Source organism: Oryx dammah, unplaced genomic scaffold (assembly GCF_014754425.2).
Source record: "Oryx dammah isolate SB20612 unplaced genomic scaffold, SCBI_Odam_1.1 HiC_scaffold_15, whole genome shotgun sequence".
Lineage (NCBI taxonomy): Eukaryota > Metazoa > Chordata > Mammalia > Artiodactyla > Bovidae > Oryx > Oryx dammah.
Genome location: NW_024070199.1, coordinates 48,277,775 through 48,303,155, shown reverse-complemented (window position 1 = coordinate 48,303,155; position 25,381 = coordinate 48,277,775). Strand labels below are relative to the sequence as shown.

Below are 25,381 nucleotides of genomic sequence, written 5' to 3'. Positions count from 1 at the left end.
GCGCAGCGGGCACCGGGGCCTGCAACAGTGCTGAACAGGCCGTCGTTAGAAAAGCCGAGCTGTGCCTGAAGACAGCCCATGGGAAGCGCCCTCCAAGCGCGCGGCCCTCAAGTGTGTCCAATGGATCCGTGTTTCTAAAGGCTGGCCGCGAACTTCAAATGAAGGCTGCTATTTTTAGAGCTGCTTTTCAAGTTCTACTCCAGACAGTTATTCAAAGTGTCCACTTAATGAATAAATGCCCTTCCCAAACACGTCTTACAGAACTGTCACACCAACACCCTGTACCGCTATCCAGCTTGCCACCCCGGTCCTGTGGTTCCCTTTTTGTGTCCGTCTCAGGCTCCAGCATGACACTGGGCCTGCGTTTTCCAGGCCTGCAATTCTCCAGATCAAGTGGGTTTGGCCGTTTAAGAGTCAAGACAGGTCGATGAGGAAAACATCGAGCTGGAGAGCGGGCCGCCCGGGGCCTTTCTGCTGCACCTGGTTCCCTCCAGCCTCGGCTCAGCTTCGAGCCCGGCGCTGGTCGCTCTGCACCCTGGCACCTGGACATGGAGCTGGGGCAGGCTCTCCGCTCTGGGTCAGGCTCCCCGCTCTGGGGTCAGGCTCCCCGCTCCGGGTCAGGCTCCCTGCTCTGGGTCTCCCTGGAGCCCTTCAGAGGCCCGACCCCAGCCTCTCACCCAGGGAGACCCTGCCTGTCCCACACAGACAATCAAACTCCTGCTGCCCCGGACCCAGGGCCTGCAGCGGGTCAGGAAGCTTTGTGACCGTGGCTGCCCCGGGCAGAGCAGGCAGGTGGGAAACGAGACTGCTGCCACGCGGAGAAAGAGGAGCTGAGAGACGAGGGGACAGCAGGGGGCACCTGTGTGGCTCTGGGGCCAGCCCCCTACTTGACTCCCTCCACGGGCAGAGAAGCTGCTCGGTGCCCCTGCTGACGTCCTCACAGAGGGCTCTCAACACGTGCGGAGACAACCACAGGAAACGTCTCGGCGCGTAAAGCACGTGATGGGGCAGCACGGTGCGTGGAGAGAGCCAGGAGGGCAAGGGCCTTTGCGAACGCCAGGGAGCCGGCCACCGAAGACACGTGCCCGGGAAGCAAGGAGGCGCCCAGCACGGCGGCATCTGGGCTCAGGCGGGCCCCGCGCGGCGAGGTCTGCCGGTGTGGACAGGCCAGCCCGGGCCAACCCACACAGCTCCTTTCTGGGGGGAGCCTGGATGGGGAGGCCAACCCAGCCCAACTTTGACACTTCCCATAACAGAAGTGGGACCTCTAGGGCACAAAACTAAAAAGGCCAGTGTAGGCCACCCGACATACCCAGACACACACACACAAGAAGACTCTATTTAAAAAGAGATCAAAAGAAAGGCTGATGGGTGGAGTCTGATCCAAAGTTATTAAAAAACAACAGAAAGAACTTCCTTGATGGCGTGGAGGATAAGAACCCACCTGCCAACGCAGGACACGCAGCTCTGACTCCTGACTCAGGGAGACCTCAGATGCTGACGGGCGACTATGCCCGTTTGTCGACTACTGAGCCTGCGCTCTGGAGCCTGGGGGCCACAGAGCCCACGAAGCCCGCACACCGACTGCCTGTGCTCCGCCATGGGAGACGCCACCGCAACAAGAAGCCTGCCCACGGCAACCAGAGCGGCCAGGCTCGCCACAGCTAGAGAAGGTCCGGACACAGCGACGAGGACTCGGCGCAGTCAGAGACAAGCTCAGAGGTGAGTAAATGCTGTGTTTTTTAAAGTCAAGCTCTCTTTCAAAAAATAAGGACAACACAGAGAATGAATAAGTAAGAATCAGAACAGCCTCTATACCAGAAAGATCTACTCCTGAAAATAAAAACTATTACCTATAATTCCAAAATTGTTTTAAAAATTAGGAAAAATTAAAAAGCCAGGACAGAACCACCATAATCATGAATCAGAATTACAAAGACTCAGACCGACAGCAGAGAACCGTTGTCTCTAATCATATAATCGGTTAGCAGCACACCCTCCTGGAGAGAAACCCACCTCAGCGACAACGGAACGCCCAGACAGGACTGAGGGCCGGCCGGGAAACCGCTGCTCCAGCCCCGCTGGTAGCAGCGCGTGGTGCTGGCAGGAGAGGCCCCTGTCCAGACAAGGGGGAGTCACGGGCTCAGCCAGCAGGCGACAGCCCCTGGCCCCTCAGCACGGTGAGGCACAGCTACAGAACGGGCCAGGTCTCCCATGGAAGCCATGGGCCCTGCAGTGGGATGGAGAGGGCCAGCGTGACTCCAGGCCACCTCCAGTCTTTCCACGCATTGTCTGTTCCCCGGGAAGTCCCAGAGACGATGACCATCCCAAAGCAGTGGGCGCCCCTGGCGCTGGGAACGTGGTCTCCACGAGCCATTCCCACCACAAGAAACCAGGGCTCCCCGGAGGAAAGGCAGGCTGCAGCCGGGGCTTCACTGTCACAGCAGAGAGCAGGGTCACTCTCCGAAGCCCCGAGAGTCACTGTCCCAAGGCTGGGAACCAGCTTGAATAAGTGCCCAGAGGCCGCCGGCGGGGCAGACTGACCCGGGAGGGAGGATCAGAGCTGCAGTCGCCTCCAAGACCGAGACTGCTCCAATCCATCAATTCTTAGTGAAATCATACTCTCCACCTTCTTGGTTACTTGGAGAAGGCGTTACAGAATCAACACTTAATTCTGAGAGCTGGTAAGTAGAGGCAAGGAATCAAGCGTTTATCCAGCCTCGTGTATACTGATGTGGGGTCACTGAAGGGCTGAGGGGACAAAGCGTCTCCTCAGAGGCGTCACGGCCAGAGCGCCTGTGCTCCAGGCTGGCCTGCGGCCTTCGTCACCGTGTCCACACCCCAGAAAGGTGAAGGCTCACACCTGCTCTCTCCCCCTCAATCCATGAGGAGAGAACAAGACGCACTGCGAACAGAAGTGTGCGCCCAAGGCCGACCTGGGCAGTGAGACCCTGAGCTCCAGAAGGGAGCGCCTCCGGCCGGCTCTCAGAGAGGCCACGTCGGGCTCTGCAGAGCGCACTCCTCCTGCGCGTGGCCGCTGCGGGAGGCCGGCCCCGCCTCTCGCTGTCTCCTCTGAGCGCGGAGGCCAGGCCCCGGGCCACTACGGCCCAGGAGGACACTCCCCGGGGCCTGGGGACACCTGGACCGAGAGGCGGCGCCTCGCTCAGCTGTCTGTCGGCTCCCAGGTCCCCGGTCACCCCAGGTGGCTGAGCGGGGGAGGCCGCAAGCTGCGCCGTCTGAGCTGCCCTGGAGCCCAGCACTGGCTCTGTTCCCATCACAGAGGGGCTGCTGTCACACCTCAGACCCCAGTGGCTCACAGGAAGCTCTGCAGGGCGCAGTCCCTGCTCACACCACAGGGACCTACCAAAGGGGCAGCCTCGGCTTCCCTCCAAGGCAGAGGGCCAGGCAGACCTGTCTCAGCAGAGGCCCTGGCCGAGGGCAGGCTGCTGTGTGGGGATGCTGCTGTGGGGCCAGGAGTGGCAGAGGGGGCGCGGTGCATGCTGCAGCGGGCACCTCCCCAGGCCGGCCCCAGAGACCGGCGCACAGAAGTGAGCCCTCCCTGCCTGCCTCCAGAGGGACGGCTGGAGGGGCCCGACGCTGCAGGAGCGCGGGGACGGCGACGCGGGCGGGGCCTTTCTGGGCATGGCTGGCCACCCGGTGGAGCAGCAGGGAAGAGCGAGACACTGAACGGGATGGAAGGAGGAGGAACTACCCTGGGTCCAGCAGGCTCTGGGAACCTGTGAGGCGGGCACCGCGGGGACAGCCGGGCCCCCCCAGCACACACGTCAGGTCTCTACTGGGAGGGTTGCCAGGGGGTCCCGTGAGGTCTGCTGGGACAGGAAGCACGCTGGAGCAAAGCCTACCCAGAAACCCCAGTGGACACTGGCCCCCTGACCTCACAATCAGATCAAGGGGCTCTAATGCCACCAGCCAGCGACCCAGAGCAGAGGCAGGGCCTGCAGACAGGAGCGCGGGGGTGGCCTTCTCTTGTGAACAGCTTCAACCTAAACACTCCAGAATCAGTAGAGACAAAAAGGAAGGATCTTACTGATTTTCATCAACAGAGGCTGCTTTCAAAATCCTTCAGGAAGAAACAGGCTGAGTCGCTCATGCAGCCGACGTCTACATGGCGACCCATCTCGCTGGAGAAGGGCCAGGCTACCCACTCCGGTATTCTGGCCTGGAGAATTCCAGGGACAGTCCATGGGGTTGCAAAGAGTCGGACACGGCTGAGCGCCCTTCACGTCCCCGTCGCCTGTTTCCAGCCTCTGCAGCAGCCTGGCTGTTCCCGGCAGCCTCTCGTCCCTGTTTCGTCCACACTGCCCTGCGCCTCAACCTGAGTAGGGCTTCGGCCCGCATCTCGGGAAGGTGGCGCCTGCACACGTGCACGCTAGGGGTAGAGGGGGCCTGCCTTCACCTTCGGGGTATCTCCGCACATGTGCCTGTCCACTTAGCGAGGCCCCAGAGACGGGCGGTCTTGCGTCGTGGACGGCCCCTCGACTACAGCCACCAGCAGTGCACCCAGGCTCTCCCCAGGGGCCTGGGGCGCATCCTCCCTGCCCGTTCCTCTATTCTCTGATGGGGTCTGGACGTGCCTTCTGCCGGGGCCACGTGCACCACACCTCCCCAGGCTGCTGGCCTTTCCCCCCCTAAGGGGTCTCTGCACACACGCGCAGGCCACATTTTCCCCATCCGTTTGCCCACCGATCAACACTGAAGACACTTCCGAATCTTGGCAACTGCGACTAGCACTGCAGCGGACGTAGAGACGTCTACACGGGCGTAGAGAACTCTCTTCAAGAAAGCGACTTCCTTCATATACGCTCCCAACAGCGGGCTGCTGCACCAGGCGCCAGTTCCCTTCTGTTTCCCGAGGCCCCTCCAAGCTGTTCTCCATGGCGGCTGTGCCAGCTGACATTCCCAACCCTGCACAAAGCTTTCCTTTTCTCCACCTCTGCACCAAGTCTTGAGACCTCTCGTCTTTTTTCTGACTCCATTCTGACAGGGGTGAGGTGCTGTCTCGGTGTGGTTTTGACGCAGGTTTTCCTGATTAGTGATGCTGAACATCTTTTCGCGTGCCTGTCGGCCTCGGTGTACTTCCCTTGGGAAGTGTCTGTTTAGGTCTTCTGTGCGCCTTAGCTCACGGTGTGTTTTGGGTCTGAAGCCCGTGTCAGACGGGTGGCTTGCTGCCCTTCTCTCCCACCCCCAGGCTGTCTGCCTCTGCTGGCGGCCCCCGCTGCTGTGCAGGCTCTCAGTTAATGTTGCCCCACTGATTTTTGCTGTTGTTGCCTTTCCTTCTGGAGTCAAATGCAAAAAAACATCATCACCAAGACCAATGTCAACATATTGCCTATGTTTTCTTCTGCAAGTTTTAAGATTTCACGTGTTAGGTTCAAATACTTAGTCCACTTTAAGCTCATTTTTGTATGCGGCAGAAGACAACGGTCCACCTTCATTCTTCCGCGTGTGCATTTATTAGGGAGACCATCCCCTGCCCGTTGTATATTCTTGGCTCCTTTGTTGTAAATTAACCAACCACACACACGGCTGTTCCCCCGCCCCCCACCCCCGGGGCTGTGAATTCTGTTCAATTGATCTTCATCTGTTTTTATGCCAGTACCACACTGTTTTGATTACTGCAGCTTTATAACATGGTTTCAAATCATTGCATGTGATACCTCCAATTCTGTTCTTTTTCACAATTGGTTTGGGGTCTTCTGTTTTTCCTTACAAATTCTACAATCATTTTTTATATTTTTGTGAAAAATGCCATTGGAATTTTATAGTGATTACACTGAATCTCTAGGTTGCTTTGGATAGTGTGGACATTTTAACCATATTAGTTTCTCCAATCCATGAACACAGAATATCTTTTATGCCTTCAATTTAATTAATTGATGTCTTATAGTTTTCAATATACAAATTTTTCACCTCCTTAGTTTATTCATAAATATTTTATTCTTTTCAATGTCATTGGAAATGGGATCATTTTCTTAATTTTTTTTTTCTGGCCATGCCACGTAGCATGCAGGCTCTTGGTTCCTCAGCCAGGGCCTGGCCCCACGCTCCTTCAGTGGAAGCCCAGAGTCCAGCCACTGGACTGCCAGGCAAGGCCCCTTCATTTCTCTAACGGATAGGGCAAGCACCTTTAAGAAGATGGCTGGGAAGCTCAATCCTTGCCCTCATTTGCATCTGGGTCCTGAAGCTGGAGGTCAAATATTCTAAGCACTGTGACCAGAAAGCCACACAGGAGTTGGGCGGGCAGGCGGGAGGTTCTCCAAGCCAAGGAGCACAGGCAGGGCTTTCGGCGTCAGAGGCTCAGTGCAGGGGCACCCACGGGTGCGGGTGGGGATGGAGGGAGATGAGGACTCCATCCCTCAGACAAGGGCGTCCAGAAGGTCTTTTGGGCAGGAGCACGGCCTGGTCAGTACTCTGCTGGTTTGCGGAAGATGCAAACCAAAGGTAAAGACATGAGCTCCCCAATCCCACCCATGGGTGCCTGGGTCTAGGAGGGCCCGAGGCCTGGAGCTGGGTCAGCCCAGGGAACTGTGAGCCCAGGAAGTCGTGACCCTGGTGTCATCACACTGCCCACGGGTGACTCCTGGGTCAGGTCCCGCGGGCAGGGCCGTGGGCCGTGCAAGCAGTTAGGACCCTGCCTGCTCCAGCATAGGCTCACAAAGGCCAGGGTGCAGTCTCTAGCCCAGACCCCTCCAAACCTTATTTGATGGTCATTTTATTGTTTTCATTAGAAACCAAGTGACCCAGACTTCTGAGAAAAACACTGAGAAAACTGCAGTCTACCTGCGAGCCGCTCCCGGTGGACGGGGGCCGTGACAATGCTACCTGCGAGCCGCTGCCGGTGGACGGCGGGGGGGGGGGGGGGCCGTGATCACCGCTGCTCTCCCATCTGCTGTGCTACGGGAGGACCCTGTGACCCTGACTGCAGGCAATCAGCAGAAAGCTGGGGACGCCCGCAGGCCCAGTGTCCTGATGCGCACTGACGCCATAAGGCCCATGGACGCTGGACAAACACAGCTGCGCACCCAGCCCTGCTCTCCCATCCCTGCTGGGCGGGCGCAGGGCAAAGGCACTGTGGAGACGTGCTCACCACACCCTCGCAGCAGAGCCTGCTCCTACAACGCGGCCACCACTGCAGGCATGACAGAAGAGACGTGAGGACGCGGCCCCCTACCCGCGAGGAGCCACGGCCCCCAGGGGGAGGCGGCGGGGCCAGACTGAGGCCTGGAGACCCGAGAGAGCAGCCGCGGCCACCCGGCTGGCGGCAGAGAAAGGGCCTCTGAGCGCCACGTGCAGGGCCGGCCACGCCGGCCCCGGGTCAGCCCTGTGCCCGCAGGTCCTGGCTGTGCGGACAGGAGCAGGCTGACGGCAGACCCCATCAGGCCCCTGCTGCTCTGTCCTGAAAGGGTCCACGCCGGCCCCACGAGCACGCTTGCACCCCAGGGGGCTCCAGCTGGGAGGGCAGCTGGGCCTGCCTCAGTCCCCAAGCAGGAGCCGAGCGGGGAACGGGGGCCCTGGGCCGGCCCGTGCACGCCCCTGCCCCCAGCCGTGTGGACGGCCATGCGGGCCTGGACGGCCCCAGCTCGATGGCTGGGCAGGGCCCGGGACGGCGCGTGAGCGGACGTGAGCTCCACAGGCTCCACGGCAGGTGGCGGGCTGCGCCTTACATGGCACCACCTCACAAGAGTGGCCGTCTGCTGTGAACCGGGGCCCACTGTCCTCCTGGCGACAGTTCAGACTCAGAGCCCGCAAACCACCAACGCTCCCACCCACACCCACACGTCCAGTGAGGAGGCAACGCTCGAGGAGAAAGGACACAGAGCACCCAATACCACGGCCATGCACAAGCCAGGGTCCACGGGTCCTTCCTGCCTGGTGGCGCTGACAATCACACATTAAACCCGGCTACACTCGGTTGGCCTGGAAGGAAGTGCACAAAAGCCAGCAAAGTCACAACAAGAGGACACGTTTATTTTTGTACGAATTATAAACGCCAGAGCTCTCAGAACTCAGCTGAGCCCAGCACTTCTTCAGCCAAAAAGGTAGGAGGCCTTCCCGCAGGAACAAGAGAATGTGCTCGAAAACAAAGGTTTCCATCACAAAGCATTTCCAACCCCTGCTGCAGGCCCACTTCCGGAGAAGCGCCTGGGCCTCCGCCACAACAGCGCAGAGCCGTGCGGGGCACTCTGCAGACAGCACCCCCAGACCCGGGCCTCTGCACAGGGCCACGCGGACCCAGCCCGACGTCCTGCTTCCAAGAGGCGGGAGCGGGCCGGGCAGGAGGGACAGGGACAGCCTGTGATGACAGGTGGGACCCACAGGACCTTCGCCGCGTGCCCCGGCACTTTCAGCGCTCGGTGGGCATGAGCACGTCCACATCTGTGAAGCTAGTGAGCATGACCGCGGCCACGAGAACACGTCCACACGGCAGGCGCCTCGCAGAGAACTCCTCCCAGCCAGAACCAGTCTGCACGGCTGGGGCTGGAGCTTCCCCATCGGGTCCCAGGGCTCAGGGAGCAGCTGTGAGTGACCCCGAGCTGACCTGACCTGCGGACGGCATGGGCGGGGGTGGGAGCAAGCCCCGCTCCTGGCGCCTCTCCTGAGACCAGAGGCCATGGGGCCAACGCCCCGAGGCCAGCTGCCCTGGTGCCCGCCTGCTGCTGGGCTGCGGGAGTGAGGCTCCTGTGCTCTGGGAGAGAAGAGCATCCAGAAGGGAGGCCACACGCTCCCCCGGCCACCAGAGGCACGCCTCCTCTCAGGAGAGGGACAGAGCCCTGTCCTGGGAAAAAGCTGCGGCCTCCCCTCCACTCCACGCACACCCCATGCCGGGGATGCTCAGGAAGATGGGCAGCCCCGGCCCTGCGCGCCCGCAGACACCACGCTGCCAGCTGGACAAGGGAGGATGTTCACGACACCAACCGCCCCACACTCCGAGCAAGAGGGTCCTCCCAGAGGACAGGGTCCTCCCAGAGAGTCGTCCCGCGCTGGGGGCAGCAACCGAGATGAAGGGGAGGCAGGGCAGCCACGGCCTGCGCTTTCTTCTGTGGAGTCCTTCTTTGTTCACTCACCACCTTCAAAAGCTGAGAGACCAAAGGATAGAGGACCAGGACGCGGGCAGCGGGGTGTCCACAGTCTCTCCCTCGGGACAGCTCAGCCCTGCCTCCCGCTGTTGCTCCCAACACCCAGGAGGGGCCGGGCACTGCGCGAGCTCACCTGGAGGAGCACACTGGCCCAGGCTGTCCGTGCACCCGCCCCGGCCGTCTTCCCCACGGCCCCGGGCCCACGTGTGTCTGGACTGGGGGCCACACTCTGTGAGGGCAGCGAGAACGGAATTCCTTTCCCAACAGAATCAACTAAATGGCATGCACGGTCCCAACACAGAGAGAGAGAGAGAGTGTGTGTCTGTGTCTCTGCGTGTGCCTGTGTGTGTGTGTGTGTGTCTGACTGTGTGTGTGTACACATGCGCACACAGCCAGGAAGGAGAGGGCAGGGACACGAGCTCTGGTCCATCCCCAGGCCCTGCCAGGGCTGCAGCCCACAGACGCACACCCGGCCCCTGGCTCCCTCAGCCTGGACACACGCACAGGCAGCTGCGCCTCGGGTTCGCTGCTTGGGCTCCGGCACGGCCACAGCCCCTCTCGGCAGCAGAGCCTGTGCCCAGGAGACACAGAGCCGGGCGCGCCGGGGAGACAGCGCCCTGAGCTGAGAGCTAGTACCTCCCAGTTCCTGTCTCTGCTCCTCCCTGTCTCTAAGTCCTATTCATCCTAACTCTTGGGATCAGATCCCCTTACAACACTGGGCTGGCCAGAAGGATTGTGCGTTTCTGTGATGACCAGGTAAAACTTGTTATAGCTCGGCTGGCAAGTTCCGATTCAGCTCCATGTCCATCAGACACTGCACCTTCAGATTGCCCTTTATTTGGTTGTTAAAAATTCTGCAAATGGAAAACATTCAATTCCCTGGCCAACTGTGAAAAGGTACACGCAACAGTTCTTTGCTCAAAAAGATACATAAGGTTTAGAAAGATGAAATCGGGAAGTCATCTTGCTCCACTACCTTGAAAACGGTTCAATAAAGTTCTGGGTGAAAATTAAAACCTGTGTTTCCTTTTTAGTATTTAAAAACTGAAGGAACTTTTTGGCCAGCATAATAGCAAGGATTCACCTCAGTCATAAACAGTAGACGGCTCTGCAAAGAGCAGGCCCACGAGTGACTGCAGAGGCCCCCGTGCCCAGCCCAGCCAGGGACGGTCTTGCTGCCGCCTCCACGGCCGATGCAGGCAACCAGCACCTTCACCACCTGCGCCAAGCGGCACTCCTGCCCACCGGGAGCCAGCGGCACCCCAGCAGGGCACAGCCCCAGGCCCTGCCCAGCTGGACAGTGAGATGGCTCCAGGCTGAGCCCCGATGGCAGGCAGCCCTCTCCCGGGGCTGCGGCAAGGCCAATGCAAGGATCCCTCACCTGACCCAGGGCCCAGGCCCTGCAGAGCCAAAAACGGGCGCAAGTCAGCGCTGGCCCCACAGGAAAGAACCTGGAACTCAGCAGCTCGAGTCCCTCTCTGCGAGACTCAGAGGCTCCGTTTCCAGAGGGCTGACAATGCCCCCAAGAGAGCGCTCTGGTCCTAAGCAGCACCGGGTACACGAGGACCAAGAAGGCTGCCAGCCCCTCCAGGCCTCCTGGGCCGCCCTGTACCAGGGGCCTCTGGGCTGTGTGGAACCACACCCGCCACCCAGCACAGCAAGGAAGCTGGCTCCCTCCCACTTCCACGGGTGGGAGGGCGAATGAAGGGTTTCATGAGGGTCATGCTATGCAGACAAGCCTAGACAGTGTGTTACAGAGCAGAGCCGTCGCGTCGCTGACAGAGGTCTGTGCAGCCACAGCTACGGCCTTTCCAGTGCTCACGCACGGAGGTGAGAGCGGGACCACAGGGAGGGCTGAGTGCTGAAGGACTGATGCTCTCAACTGTGGCATGGGAGGAGACTCTGGAGAGCCCCCTGGACAGCAAGATCAAAGCAGTCAATCCTAAAGGAAGTCAATCCTCAATATTTACTGGAAGGACTGATGCTGAAGCTTCGGTCCTCTGGCCACCTGATGTGAAGAGCCAACTCAATGGAAAGGATTCTGATGCTGGAAAGACTGAGGGCAGGAAGAGAGGCGGGACACAGAGGATGAGATGGTTGACCGACTCAAAGGACATGAATTTAAGCAAACTCGGGAAGACAGTCAAGGAGATGAAAGCCTAGTGTACTGGAGTCATGGGGTCACAAGAAGTCAGACATGACTTAGCAAGTGAACAACAATAAAGGCCACAGACCAGGTCCCCCCACCCAGCTCCCTACCCTCCACCCAGCTCCCCACCCTCCACGCCCAGCCCCTGGCAGCTGTTAGGGCCTGACAAGGGGAGCTCACCCAAACCACTGAAAAGCATGAAGGTCTCTGAGCAGGTGTGGATCAGGGCTCTGGAGACCCGGCAAGCCCTGTCCAGAGGGAGCAGGCCAGCCACTCGGAAGCCCCTCTCTGGTTTCCACATTTTCCTTCCACTCCGAGGCGTGGCTGCCAAGCCCAGCGTGCACACCCACCAACCGAGGCAGCGGGGGGCCGGGAGGAGTGTGTGCCCCACGCCTTCAGACACCTTCCTCCCAGAGGGGGTCCATCCCATGGCCACATGGAGGACCTCTGGGTGACACCACCGAGTCAGCCCAGAAGTGGGGACAGAAGAGGCCACACTCAGCTGAGAAGTGGGGAGAACCCTCCCCTGCAGCCCCAGCTGGGAGACAGGGTCCAGCAGAGGCGCCCCTGCAGGAAGAGGCCCTGCGCTGGGGTCGCACCCATCAGCCCACTGGCTGGCGGGAAAGGGGAGGCACCCCCCCACCCCCCGCCTCGGAATGGAAACTGCCATTGCCCAGAGGCCTGTTTGTTTTGGAAGCACCTCACTAAACGGCTTCCCCGGTGGCTCAGTGGTAACCCTCCTGCAGAGCAGGAGATGTGAGAGATTCAGGCGGGCTCCCAGGATGGGGAAGGTGCCCCGCAGCAGGCAACGGCAACCCATCCCAGTATTCTCGAAGGCCTCCCTGGTGGCTCAGACGGTAAAGAATCTGCTGCAACGCAGGAGACCTGGGTTCGATCCCTGAGTCAGGAAGATCCCTGGGAGAAGGGAATGGCCGTGCTAAGTTGCTTCAGTCATGTCTGACTCTTTGCAACCCCATGGATGGTAGCCTGCCATGCTCCTCTGTCCATGAGATCCTCCAGGCATGAATACTGGAGTGGGCTGCTATTTCTTTCAGGAAGATACCTGGGAGAAGGGAATGGTTATCCACTCCCGAACTCTTGCCTGCGGAATTCGACAGACAGACCAAGGGGTTGCAAAGAGCTGGACACAACTGAGCAACTAACACTTTCACTTTCACTAGCAGGCAGCTGGGACAGTGGTAACCACTTCCTCCGCCCTCCCTCCGAGACGCCCCCAGGAACTTGGGGGACGGACCAACGGGGCCAGTCATGACCACGAGCTGGACCACACCGACGGGGGAGCTAAGCCTGGGTGTCGAGTGGGCTGGTGTGAAGACAGAGCCAGCAGAAAGCCCTGCTACAGGCGGCCCCACAGCCCCAGCACGCGCCCCTGGGCGACCCAGGACGACTCTCAGTGTGTAAGGCGCGGACCTGAGGACACGCCGCCACAGCAACTTCACCTTCCATACCGGGGACCGCCACCTGGGGGGAGAGGAGACCCAAGGAGTGGCCGGGCAGCTCCCACAGCACCTGGGGGGAGGAGCGTGGACAGCATTGGAGCGGTACTTGGCGCTGGCAGGGGCAGCTGGGCGGGCGGGTCACAGATAGAGGGCGCAGTCGGCAGGGGCTGGGATCAGGCTCCTGCAGAGCACAGAGCCCCTGGACCCTCCCTCCCGCCTGAGTCACCCCGAGAGCCAGGCCTGCTGCCGAAGGGGGCCACGTGCCCCAGGACCCGGCGGCCGCTCGGCCCAGCAGCACGGCAGGGTGGGCAGCAGCGGCGCGGGCAGGGCCTAGGGGCCCGGTGAGCAGAGCCCTCGTCCGCACTCTGCACGCAGGCACTGCCGAGGGCACGCGGGGCCTTCTCCTCGTGGACGCAGAACTCCCCCCCACCCCCCGCGGGGAAGGTTACTGTTCGTCCTCTGCCCATTTCACAGAGGATGAAACTGAGGGTCACGAAAGTGAGCCAGGACACCTTGTGACGCTGCGGTCGGGATTCAAAGCCCAAACCATCCGGGCCCTGAGCCCCGTTCACATCTCCGAGCCCTTAGCCCAAACAGAGACTTTTCAAAGAGCCCCCCCGAATCCCCACTAAACGGCTCTCGTGTAACCCCCCACAGGACCCTGCCCCACTTCCTAGCGTTGCACCCACCCTCTGCGGGAGCCTGCCAGCAGCGGCAGGGGGACATCAGGCTCGGCCACTGCAGGCAAGCACGCACAGCCGCGCTTCCCACCAGCAAGGAGACTTCTTCAAAGAGAAAAAAACCAAGCGACGCGGAGAACGTGGCCACGGCCCAAAGGCACGTGGCTCCAGGTGAGGAAAGCCGCGCAGCCCAGCCCGCACCAGCCCCTGCTCACCCTAAGTGTCCACAGTCTACCCTCTGGTTCCAGCTGTTTCTAGCCTCCTGTCCCCAGGCTCCACTCCAGGGCAGAGCCCTGTACACGGCCCAGGGTGTCCCGGGCTGGGAGAAGTGCTGGGCGGAAAGAAAAACAAACCGGAGGAAGACAAAGAAGGGCAGACCCTCCAGCCAGGTCAGCTGGGAGCAGACGTGGGGACGCGTGCAGAAGTCGCCATCGAGCGCCAAGACCAGCTCACGGGGCCGACGCGCTCCACAGGCGCAGAGGGCACCCCGCCGAGCGCACTGTGCCCAGGCCTGGCCTCCCTCTCGGACCCCGCAAACCCCTCCCCGACAAAACCACGTGGGCCTGGGTACAGCCGAGTTTCCAGGACACAGCAAGGGCAGCGCTGAAAGGCTGGTGCAGGTGGACCGTCAACAGAGGCATCCGCAGAGGTGGCCGCCAGCACCCGCCCGAGCAGGCGCCACCCAGGCCAGCACGAGCGCTGGACGAGTCCAGCAACCAGTAGCCTGGTGCCGCCCAGCTGTCCAGCATCCTGAGACGAGGCGTCGGTGAGCCCAGCGGGCAGTGACACCAGGGCAGGGGTGAGAAGCAAGGCCAACAGCTGGGACGGGACGCTGTGGCTACCCCAGGAGCATCTGCCAGGCGGAAGGCAGGCCCTGCCCAGCACCCACCGGGCTCCCTGTGGCTCTGCGGGGTTCCCGTCTGCCAGTCTCTCACCAGCAGCACAGCCCTGGGGACGCTTCATATGAACGTTCCCTGCAGACCCTCCAAGCAGGAGGACAAGTGAGAAGCGACGTGTCACCACCAAATGTGCAGACACATGGCGCTCGTTCCAAGAGGGTACCGCATGGACCTCCCTGGTGGTCCAGTGGTTGAGACTCCGCCTGCCAATGCAGGGGACATGGTTCAATCCCTGGTCAGGGAAGACCCCACAGGCCGCAGGGCAACTAAGGCCCCGCGTGCAACGAGAGAAAGCCCGTGTGCAGCAACAGAGACCCAGTGCCACACTCCATGTGACCGTGGCTCCCCTTGAAGGGGTCGGTACACCCGCCCAGGCCCACCTGCCGCACGCCCAGCCGCTGCTCCTGCCGCGGTGCCTTTGCACGGGCCATTCCTCCTCCCAGGGACATGACCTTCCCTCTCCTACTTGGAAAGTGCCTATGCACCCTCCCAAGCCACCTGCCTGGCCCTCGGCGCCCCCAGCGCCAGCCTGATGCAGTACACACTATCTCCTCCATCTCATCCTGGGCTCGGGGCCCGGCCCACACCAGACTGCAAACACAGCAGGGCCTGGAGGTCTCCCGGCGGGAAGCGTCCGGCGCACGGCTGGCTGAAAGAGGCTGGGTCATAGCAACATCTCTCAGGACCAGCGAAAAGCAGGAAGAGTCCAGGTGTCCATGAAGAGGCGATACACACGAATCTCCATACCACGCATTATCACTTGGCAACAAAAGGACAGCTGAGATGGCGACAGCACGAAGGACTTCCACGGCAGAGCTGAGCGAGCGGGTCACGGAAGACCACGCGCTGTGCCTCCGTTCCCTCCACAAAAACGGCCCAGCAGGCTGATGTGCAGACATGGGCCAGAAAGTGCCAGCGCCCAGGGCTGGGATGGGGACAGGGAGCCACCGAGCGCCAGGCTTCTTTCCGGGTGACCACAGTGCTCTCAAACTAAACTGTGGTGACAGTCACGCTACCCTGTAATTTTACTAAAAATTAGTTAATTGTACACCAGATGCAAGTAAACTTTATGGTATGTAAATTACAGCTCCATGAGGCTGTTAAAAGTTCAGCCTGGGTGTTCTCATGATTGTATTTGACAGCCAGCCACCGCGACATCCTCCCCAGAGGCAAACTGCCAAGGGACAGTCATCAACACCCAGTTCAGACACCCACAGGGGTGGCAACCACAGCCCTGGGTCCCCTTCACTTGAGCACATGAGGCCTGCGGGCAGAGCCACTGGGCCCGAGAGGCCTCGTCTGCACAGCAAACCCTAGGCACAGCCCAAAAGTGCCAAGCCCGTTCCCAATAAGTGACCTGTCCGGGAGCCGATCTTCTTCGGCCAGGAGAGCGAGGAAGCCCTACCCTGCACCTCTCCCGCCTCCTCTGCCTCCAGGGAGGAACAGGAGGCACCGACATCAAGGCTGGGAGCCGCCCCAGTCAGGGGCTGGCGGGGTGCACGGGCCCCGCCCTGGCGGGCAGGTCCCTGCAAACTTCACCCGGTGGGCCCCACCAGGCAGAAGCGAAGGGAGTGCCTTTCCTCTCTTGCATTCCCAGACGCTGCTGGGAAGCTTCTGGAGTGGCTTTGTCGGGCAAAACATAAACCGCGCTGCTATCAACCACTCCCAGATGCCCGCCACTGCCAGCGAAGGACAGATGAAAAGGCGCCCCAGCCACCACTCTCTGTGGGGTGGGTCCCTCGCTGGCCCAGCTCACGCAGGTTCTGCTCTGGGCGAGGAGGGTGCCAGCCTGTAAGCCGCTGTCCAGAAAGGAGAGAGCCAAGGACCAGAGACATGACCACACAAGAAGTCACGGCCCCTTTCAAGTTAGAAATTACTTTCGTAAAAGGAGAGGGACAAAACTACCACGCACCGACTTCAATGGCCGGCTCAACGCCAAGCAGAGGAAACGCACAGGAAGACAGCGGATGTGAGCTGCCTGGCACAAAGCTCTCCTGCAAGTGAGCCCAGCAAAGCCCAGCAGCAAGTCGTAACATGCTGGCTTCATTTCCAGCTCCCCGAGCAGGTTTCCTGCAGGCCTCGCTTTCCTCACCCATGGCAGGGAGAGCTGAAGATAAGGCTGCCAGTGTTGCTCAGCAAGGCCCTGCAGCGATGGGGAAGATGCAAGCTCAGAGAACTGTCTGTCAGCCGTTCCTGTGGTCAGGACGGCGAGCAGGAGAGGGGGAGGGCGCCCCACTCGCCACTCCACTTGCGGCCACACTTTGTCACTCAAGACGAATGAAGGCAAAGAAAGTCCTTCTTTTGGAAAGAACAAAAAACATGGAAAACATGAAATCTCTTCCAAACAGCCTGGTTGACAGTGGATGGTGTGAATTAACAAAAATATCAAGAAATAGTAAAACACACACACTCTTCCTCAATTCTTCCAAGCTGCAACCTGGCCAACTGCAGTCCCAGCACTGAGCACGTAAAAGGCGTCAGCAGGAGCCAGGCCCCTCACCTTCCTCTGGCCAGCTCTCCTCAGAGGCACCAGGTGGACCAGGGCGGGAGGTCCGGGGTCTGCACCACTCACGTCCCCCGTGGCTGTGAGGTCTGGGCCTCGGCAGCCTCCTACTTCACAGCAGATGTTCGATAAACTCGGGGGACGGACAAGGGGACACCCCAGCGCTCCCAGCTCGTGTCCCAGGACACCCACCCTGGAAACATGTTCTAAAGATCAGAACGTGACGACTGAGATTATTCCGCCTTCTTTTTAAGGAGCAGGGGGTTCACAGTTAAGGAGATGTGAAAGAATTCATGATTCACCAAATCCGACACGCAGTCCACCAAGTTTAAAAAGACATACACACACAGATAAGCAAACTCCATCCTAACCTCTCTCGAGAGCTCAAGTCACCAGGCGGCAGCGAGGGCTCCTTCCCTCCGCAGGGACCACAGAGGCGGCAACTCCAAGACGGTCCCTTTTAAAGCTGTCTTCCTCCAGCACGGGCACCGGCCACCGAGCACGAGGGAATCACTGCTCTGCTGACCTTGCCCAGATGACCACCTGGGTGCATAGTCTTGACAAGGGCCTCAAGAACAGCTGTGGTAAATTTCTGGTTGTTCACAATGATAACAGTAAAGTCCATAAGGCACAGACCTGAGGCAGTTAGAGAAAACAGCCAGCCGGTCAGTTTCCAGGGTCAGAGCACCTGCTTCCTGCAGACACGAGCGCAGAACGAGTACAGAAGAATACGATCAGTGGCCTCCTCGGCAACCCCGCTCACCAGGCTGGTCCCCCTCATTTGGAGGCCTGCGAATCCAACTCAGCCAATCGTCTACTCTTCTGAAACCGACTTGCAGGAGGCCAGGTGGCCTCCAACACCGTCTCTCCTGATAAAGGCAGAGAGCAAGCACCCACCATTCACAATAACACCGCTGCCTGCCCTCCAGTCTCGGTGCCTGTGAGCGACAAAGGCCTCCCACGAGTGCCTCCACCCACGCCACCCACGCCAGCGCCACACGCTGTGCTCCGCCACAGTGCCGGGTGACAAGGACCACGGCGCCCACATTACAGATGACTGTTTAAAAGCGGGTCTGGAGAAGAAGCGACCGCCTAGAGTCACACAGCTATTGAGCAGCAAGGCTGGGATGGGAGTCCCGCCTCTGCAAGAAACCAGGTGAGCTGCCTCGCCCCACGGCGCCATGCGCTCCAGGTCCTCCCCGGCACACTCAGCACCTGTCTTTGGCCTTCTGATTCCTCCCTCACGCTGTCTGGTCTCCCTCTTAACTAGACTGCAGCCGACCTGCCAGCAGGGAAGGGTCTCATTCGTCTCATGCTGACTGTCCTGCCAGCACCCTCCACTGTCTACGCCAGCAACAGCCTGATAAGACAGTGACAGGAAACGTACATGGAGCCTTTCACCTCCCTTCCAGGTCTTCGGTGTCCAGACAAGTCTCCCACCTACCCCAGCCAGGCAAGCGCTTCCTCACTCCCACCCCTAGGCCCTAGAGTAACTACCCAGACTCCAGAGGAGCGCTGTGCACGTTAGAGCCAGGCTAACGAAGGACCGCCCAACTGGGTGAGAAGTGCCTGCCCTTCTCCATCCTCTAAAAGTAAAAAAAAAAAAAGAATAGAAAGGAAGGAAGAAAAAAGGCCCGAAGCAGGTAGAATAACTTGTGGAGGACGACGTGACGTCCCGCACGCTGATCTAACCTCCAGCAAGCCCCCCACACGCCGAGGGCGGGAGAGCCCGGCCCGGGCCCGGCGCCGATGCTTCCTTCCCACCCCGCCCTGCGGCGGCCGCCCGCGGAAGCGCCGAGCGCACCCTGCCCGCCGACCTCGCCCGGCGGACGCTGGCAGAGTTGGGTTGTTTTGCTCTTTTCCCCTCCTTTTAAAGGGACTGTCCTCTGCCGGCATCAATGTTATTTCTTGCAGAAGCAAATTCCCCGCGCTGACCGGCGAGCAGCCCGGGTCCGACCCTCTCCCGCCGCCCGACAACCAGCGGCGAGGTGTGGCCGCCGGCCCCGGTCCGGCTCCCGGGACGCCGCGCTCCGCGCGAGCGCTCGACCGCAGGCCGGACGCGGGCCCGCTCCCGGCCCGGCCCCGAACCCGTTCCAGGGAAGCCCTCCCCGGCCCTGGCCCGACCCGGGGTCGCCCCTCGCCCGCCCGGTAGGATGTCCTTGACCGGTGCCGCCCGCGGCGCGCCCTGCGGCCCGGCCCGCCCGCCCCGCCGCCGGACTCACCCCATGAGCCAGTCCATGGCTGCGCGGGGCCCGCCGCGCCCGCCGCCCGACTCACTCGGCCCTCAGCCCGCGGCGGCGGCGGCCGGAAGTAAACACTCTCTTACTCACTCCCACACGCGCGCCGCGGCGCCGCCGGAAGTGACGCGGGCGCGACGCCTGCTGGGAAAGGTAGTCCCGGCTGCTACTGCGGCCCCCGGCCGCCGGGTCCCCAGGAGCAGGCGCAGGGATGTTCCCTTACGCCCGGGGATGTCCCCTCACAGCCCCGGATGTCCCCTCACACCCACTCTCCCCTCACACCCGGATGTCCCCTCACACCCGCTTTCCCCCCACACCCGGATGTCCCCTCACAGCCCCGGATGTCCTCTCACACCCCCCGCTTGTCCCCTCACACCCACTCTCCCCTCACACTCACTGTCCCCTCACACCCACTCTCCCCTCACCCCCGGGATGTCCCCTCACAGCCCCGGATGTCCTCTCACACCCCCCGCTTGTCCCCTCACACCCACTCTCCCCTCACACTCACTCTCCCCTCACACCCGCTCTCCCCTCACGCCCCGGATGTCCCTGGGTTGGGAAGATCCCCCGGGGGAGGAAATGGCGCCCCACTCCAGCATTCTTGCCTGGAGAATCCCGCGGCCAGAGGAGCCTGGCGGGCTACAGGGCGTGAGGTGGCAGAGCCGGCCGCGCCTGAGCAGGCCCACCGGGAGCTCAGCGCGCTCGGTGAGCTCTGGCCGGACGTGGTGGGGCCTGCGCAGCGCCACGGCCTTCTCTTCTCCTTCCCATTTCCCTGTTCCTTCATCTTCCTTCTACTCCTTTACCCCAGGTTCCCATGGAGGCGGAGCGGCCAATGAGATGCGGGTGAGGTTGCTAGGTGGCTCGCAGGGTATCCTTTTTATTCTTCCATCCCACCCGACCCCAGCCCAGGCTCCTGGTTCCTGCCAATATGGGAGGACAATGGCTAGAGCTTCTGCAGCCATCTTGGACCACGAGGCATGCTAATAATGGCAGAGCAGAAAGATGGAAAGGATTTGAGTTGACTGCCGAAACTTTGAGACCTCCACAGCAGTCTTGCACTTCTTACTTCTGGACTTTTTTTTTTTTTCCCCACACTGGGTGGTTTGCAGGATTTTAGTTACCCTCCAGGAATTGAACCCAGGCCCTTGGCAATGAAAGCATGTAATCCTAACCACTGGACCAGCAGGGAATTCCCTGGACTTCTTTTAATTGAAAAGATCTTATATTGCTGTGCTTTCCAGTTTAGACAATTGCCTGATTGATATCCCATCAAAATGTGTGTGCTCTTCTAGCGTTGAGGTGCTCAGGTGTAAAAACTTGTCCTTCACATTGGAGGGGACGTCTCGGTACTTCCAGATAACTGAACTCCCCCAAAGGTGCAGTCCCCTAGGTGTGGCAAGTTCCTAAATTTTCATGAGATCTATCCCTTCGGTATGCATGTATGTTATTTTAGATCTAGAATGTCCCTCAGTCCTGGGCTCTGCAGTCTATCAAGGGGACATCGTCCGCGTGATGGCACGGTGAGGCTTTCTGTGATCATCAGACTCTGCGTGGACTAAACCATGGTGGGGGGCAGCAGAGCTGGAGTGACCCTTCAGGGAGGTGGTGGAGGTGAACCCCTAACACTGGCAGATGGGGTCTTTGCCAATGAAGTCAGTTAAGATAAGGTTACGAGTGTGGGCCCTAATCCAGTGTGACCAGTGTCCTTATAAACAAGGGATATTTGGACACACTCAGGCACACAGGAGAATGTCATATGAGTGTGAAGGCAGAGATCAGGACTCTCGGCGCCAGGCCCTTGCTGGGCAGCGGGGGCAGAGGCAGACCCCCGATGAAGGAGGATAAGTGTGAATGGCTGCTCGGCAAAGGGGGGATTTGAGTGAGGCCCTGCACCTAGGCGGAGACGGGAAGGGCAACCCACTCCGTACTCTTGCCTGGAGAATTCCTTGGATGGAGGAAGCTGGCCGGCATACAGTCCATGGGGTCGCACAGAGCTGGACACCACTGAACTGACTTAGCACACAATTGCATCTGAGATTAGGGGAGCCATGGATAAACATGGAGCGCTTGGCACCAGAGCAGGGGCACCTTCCAGGAAGAGAGAGGCAGTGGCTGGCGGAGGAGGGTGCTTGCAGGCAGCTCAGTGGAGGTGGAAGGTGTGGGAGCCCACGGAGGAGGCCTGCTCGTGGCGACCCCATCCAGATGAGAGGAGCTCGGCCTGGGAGCCACAGTTAATGCTGCTTACTGGAGGGCAGTGGAGTGAGGGGAGGGAGGGAGGAGGGAGGTGTGGGCAAGGGGAAAGGAAAGGAGCCAAGGTGCCAGCCAGACTGTAGGTGGCACCTGGCAGCTTGTCCTTTCTGGGTCTGAAGGCCGAGGATGAAATCTGGCTGGAGACACAGCTGATGTGGCCCTGAGCCCAGGGGTGTGGCAGTGGGCCAGAGGCCCGCAGCAGGGGGATGCTGTGGGCCGTCGGGGCTGCAGATGGGCCAAGGGGAGGGTCTCGGAGGAGGATGCGGGAGGCTGCTTGGAGGCTGGAGACCGCTGAAGACCCGGACTCCCAGGCCACACTTCCTCCCACCCTGCAGGGCCCTCGGGGGTCCGGCCCGCGGGGACCGGCCGCCCCGTCCAGGGCGCGGGCAGCAGGTGGCGCTGCCGGGCTGCTCGCCTGGATCGGGAAGAGCTGGGTGGGAGGTGAAGGCCGGCCAGGAGCACAAGGAAGGGCGCCCGCGTCTAGTTCTCGCCCGGCAGGTGTTTTCGCACCTGGGGCCTGGGGCGGGGGCACCGTGCCCTCGGGCTTGGCGCGGAGCAGGTCCTCACCATGCCCCCCTACGCTCCCGGCCCGGGGCCCGCGAGGGCGCGCGGAGGCGGGGGAACAAAGGGGGAGCGGCGCTTGGAGGACCAAGGGCGCCGCGGCGGGCCAGGTCCGACCCCGCGCGAGCGCAGCGCCCGCGGGCGGCGCACCCACCGCGCCTAGCCTCTGGGCCCTGGCTGTGCGGGGCGGTAGGGCGGGATCTGCGCTCCCAGAAGGACCCCAGGGCCTGGAGTGTTACGGCGACGTGTCCTGAAGCAGACTCCCTGGGAACCCCTACACTGGGCTGACGTCACCGCCCAGCCGGCCTGCCCTACCCTCGCCCGTGGGCGCGGCCGCGCCCACTCCCCCCACTGGCGGGGCAGCCACACCCTTCTCCTGCTGGACCCTGGGGAGGGCCAGGGCACCAGCCACCAGCGGACAGAGCCGAGGCCCCCGGCTGTACCGTCGCCCCGTCCTATGGCCCCAAATCCAGTCCCTCCCGTTAGGGCGGACTCAAGGGGAAGGGCCTCATCAGCTGCGCCCCACCACCCCCTCGTTCTAGATCTGCCCTAGCACCTGGCGCCCAGCTCCCCACAGCTGACCACCAGCAGGGGCCAGGGGCAGAGGCTGGCTCCTAGGTGCAGGAACCTCAGAAACAGTGATGGCGCATGGGAACCAGGGCTGAGATCAGCCAAGAGCGGGGTGTAGAGACTCAGGGAAGGAGCTCTGAGGATCTCTCTTCTTCTCCCTCTGGGCCCCCCGGGGGGGGGGTTTCAGTCCTGTAGGCCTCTAGTTGCCCAGTTTTGGCCTTGATGTCCACAGTCCGAGATACATGGGACCCCCATCAGCCCAGTATCCTGGGCAGGTGGGCGGTGCCACTTAGGCTCTGGTAGAGGAAGCAGGTAAAGGTGCGGGGAGCCGAGCCTGCTTCCCGCCAGGCCTAGCTTCCCGCCAGGCCTAGCTTCCCCTGATCCGGGCCCCTGCGGAGTGGGGGGCCTGGTGGAGGGCTGGGGCTCTAGGGCCAGGGGCTTGACCTGGGCAGAGGCAGAGACTGGAGGCGTTGGGGCGAGGGGCTGCTCTGCTCTCAGGGGCCCTGGGAGCCACCAGCCCAGAGCCAGGCGGGAGGTGTGGACAGCCCTGGTCGCCATCCTGTCCCACACGCCGGCCCCCTACTCTGGGCACCGGGCTGGCTAGACTTCACTGCTTCTCCAAATGTTTCCAGATGTGAACTCCCACTGGACAGGTGCGGTGGGCTGGGGCGCTCCAGAGGGGGCTTTGTTTCCTACCCGGTGTCAGCACCCAGGCCCTCTCTCCTGCCTGTCTCCCTCCGGGACTCCGGCCCCCTCCCAGCCCCTCCTCCCTTCCCTCACTTCTATTTCAAACTCTCCTTGGCTTTTTATAGCTACGTCCACCAATTGTGTCAGGCTGAGGCTGGCTTCCGCCGGCCCGATGCCCGTGGTGCCAACACTCCTCTCCTGGGCGGATCTGCTCTGGTGGGTCTGGGCAGAGTCTCCAGGTGTCCGTGTTGGGGGAGCCCTAGGGGTGTTTGTGCTGCCAGGAGCGGGGTGCTCCACTTAATTCAAGGGGGAGATGGGGCAAGGGGCAGCTTTCCCTGTTCCCGAACTGCCCTTGGCTGCCCTGGTCTCCCAAGTAGTGTTTGCTCAGAGATGGAGAGAACCAGGTCTACCCCGGTTCTCCCCAACCCCTCCCCTGCCGTTCCTCTGGCCTGGGCCGTTTAGAAGGCTGGCTCGGTTTTGAAAGGCTGGAGGGAGCTCCCCCAGGGACCTGCCTAGAGCTGGCCAAGCCTGGGCCTGGCGACGCCCTGCCCTGCAGCCTTCGTGAGTTTGGGGTGGGGGCGGGGCGGGAGTTCGCGGGTCCTCCTCCTTCGTCCCCCGCCTCCCCTCCTGGCTCTAGGAACGGCCCCCGGTCGCAGCCTCTTCCCTCCCTTCTGCCCAAGACTAGCTTTGGTCCCATCCTCAGTCCCCAGGGGCGCCAACCCCCTCGTCTTGCTCTCAGCCGGTTCTCCTTTCCTAAAGCCGCATCCTCAGGGTCTGGCCCCTCCTTCAGAAGGACCCTCTGTCTGGAGACTCCCCAACCCCAGGGCCAAGAGCAGGCCCGGAACTGCCTTACTAGTCTAGAAACCCCGCCCCTGCCAGAGGTTTCTCTGGGGTCTCTGGCCTAGTGAGCCCCCGCTGCCTAGCGCCCATGAGAAGCCTACTGGCAGTCAGCTGCCCCCCAGCTTGTGTGGCCAGCACCCAGCCCCTCTTTCTGGAAGAGTAGCATGTCAGCTCCCCTTGTCCCCTCTTCAGGCCCTCGGAGGTTCTGTGGCTTCTCCCCTTCTCAAGACAGAGCACTTTTCTGCAGGAGAGAGGAAGCCCGAGCCACAGAGGGGTGTGTCTCCCTCCTGCTCCCTGGCCAGAGGTGCTCGGCTCCGCACGGCCCTAGTGGGCACAGCCCCACCTCAGCCCTCTCCCTGCGTGCACCCCAGCCTCTACACATGCAGCCTGGCCTTTAGAGGCCGAACCACCACCTGCAGCCTTCCTGGGGACCGGCCCTCTTGGCTCATGCCACGCTCTGAGCCTCAGAAACAACGAGACTGACCCACGCACAGAAGCAGGGTCTGAGCTGCAAGGGGCCCAAGGGGCCATTGAGGCTGACCCTGACCCTCTGGGCTGTTGGGGAAGTTGGGTCCCCTCCTGGGACCGTGGGGAGTGTTGACTGGGTCTCTACAGTGGTGTCCAACTCCAAGACGGGTAGTTTGTGGTTGTCATTGAAACTTCACTGAGCACCTTCCTTAACCAAGGACAGGATGCCTATTGTCCAGCCGGAGGATGGATGGGAACGCACAGGTGATGCTGGAGGAAAGAACCCACCTGCCAGTGCAGACAGACTTAGACGCGGGTTCGATCCCTGGGTCAGGAAGATACCGTGGAGGAGGGCACAGCAACCCACTCCAGTATTCTTGCTCAGAGAATCCCATGGACAGAGGAGCCTGGCGGGCTGCAGTCCTTAGGGTTGAACAGAGTCGGACAGAACTGAAGTGACTTAGCACGCACACAAGAGTGTGACAGATGGTTCCTACACACCCACCTTCCTTCTCTCCCTCCCTCCCTGCCTTCCTCCCATTTACCCACCCACCACCCATCTGTGTGCCCCTATTCACCCATCCTCTCCTTAATCCCCCACTTGTCCATCTCTCCCTCCCCACTCCCCTACCCGCTCATGCAGCTACCCACCCAACCGTTCATCCACCCCTGTGCCTGACAGCCCTTTTGATTGTAAAGGCAGTGCCAGACACTAAGCACTGATCGTTGAGGCGTCCGTTTCAAAGGTATCCATCTGGAATAAACACATCGCCGGCTCGATCCCTGGGTCAGGAAGATCCCCTGGAGAAGGGCATGGCAACTCACTCCAGCATTCTTGCCTAGAGAATCCTATGGACAGAGGAGCCTGGTGGGCTACAGTCCGTGGGGTTGCAGAGTCAGACATGACTGAAGTGACTGAGCAGGCACGCACACCAGCTGCACGGCGGGAGTCAGGCCATCCTAATCACGAGGGTCCTCG

At 61.2% G+C, this 25,381-nt stretch overlaps 1 protein-coding gene across 1 annotated transcript in view; it reads right to left on the bottom strand.

Annotated features, from left to right (window-relative positions):
* The window catches only part of MOB2 (MOB kinase activator 2), a 52,192-nt gene extending 33,102 nt beyond the window's left edge, over positions 1–19,090 (bottom strand). The window contains exon 1 of the mRNA XM_040255399.1: positions 19,012–19,090. Coding sequence (XP_040111333.1) covers positions 19,012–19,028 — 17 coding nt within the window. The 5' untranslated portion in view covers positions 19,029–19,090. The remainder of the gene's footprint in view (positions 1–19,011) is intronic.
* Between the last annotated feature and the right edge of the window lie 6,291 nt (positions 19,091–25,381).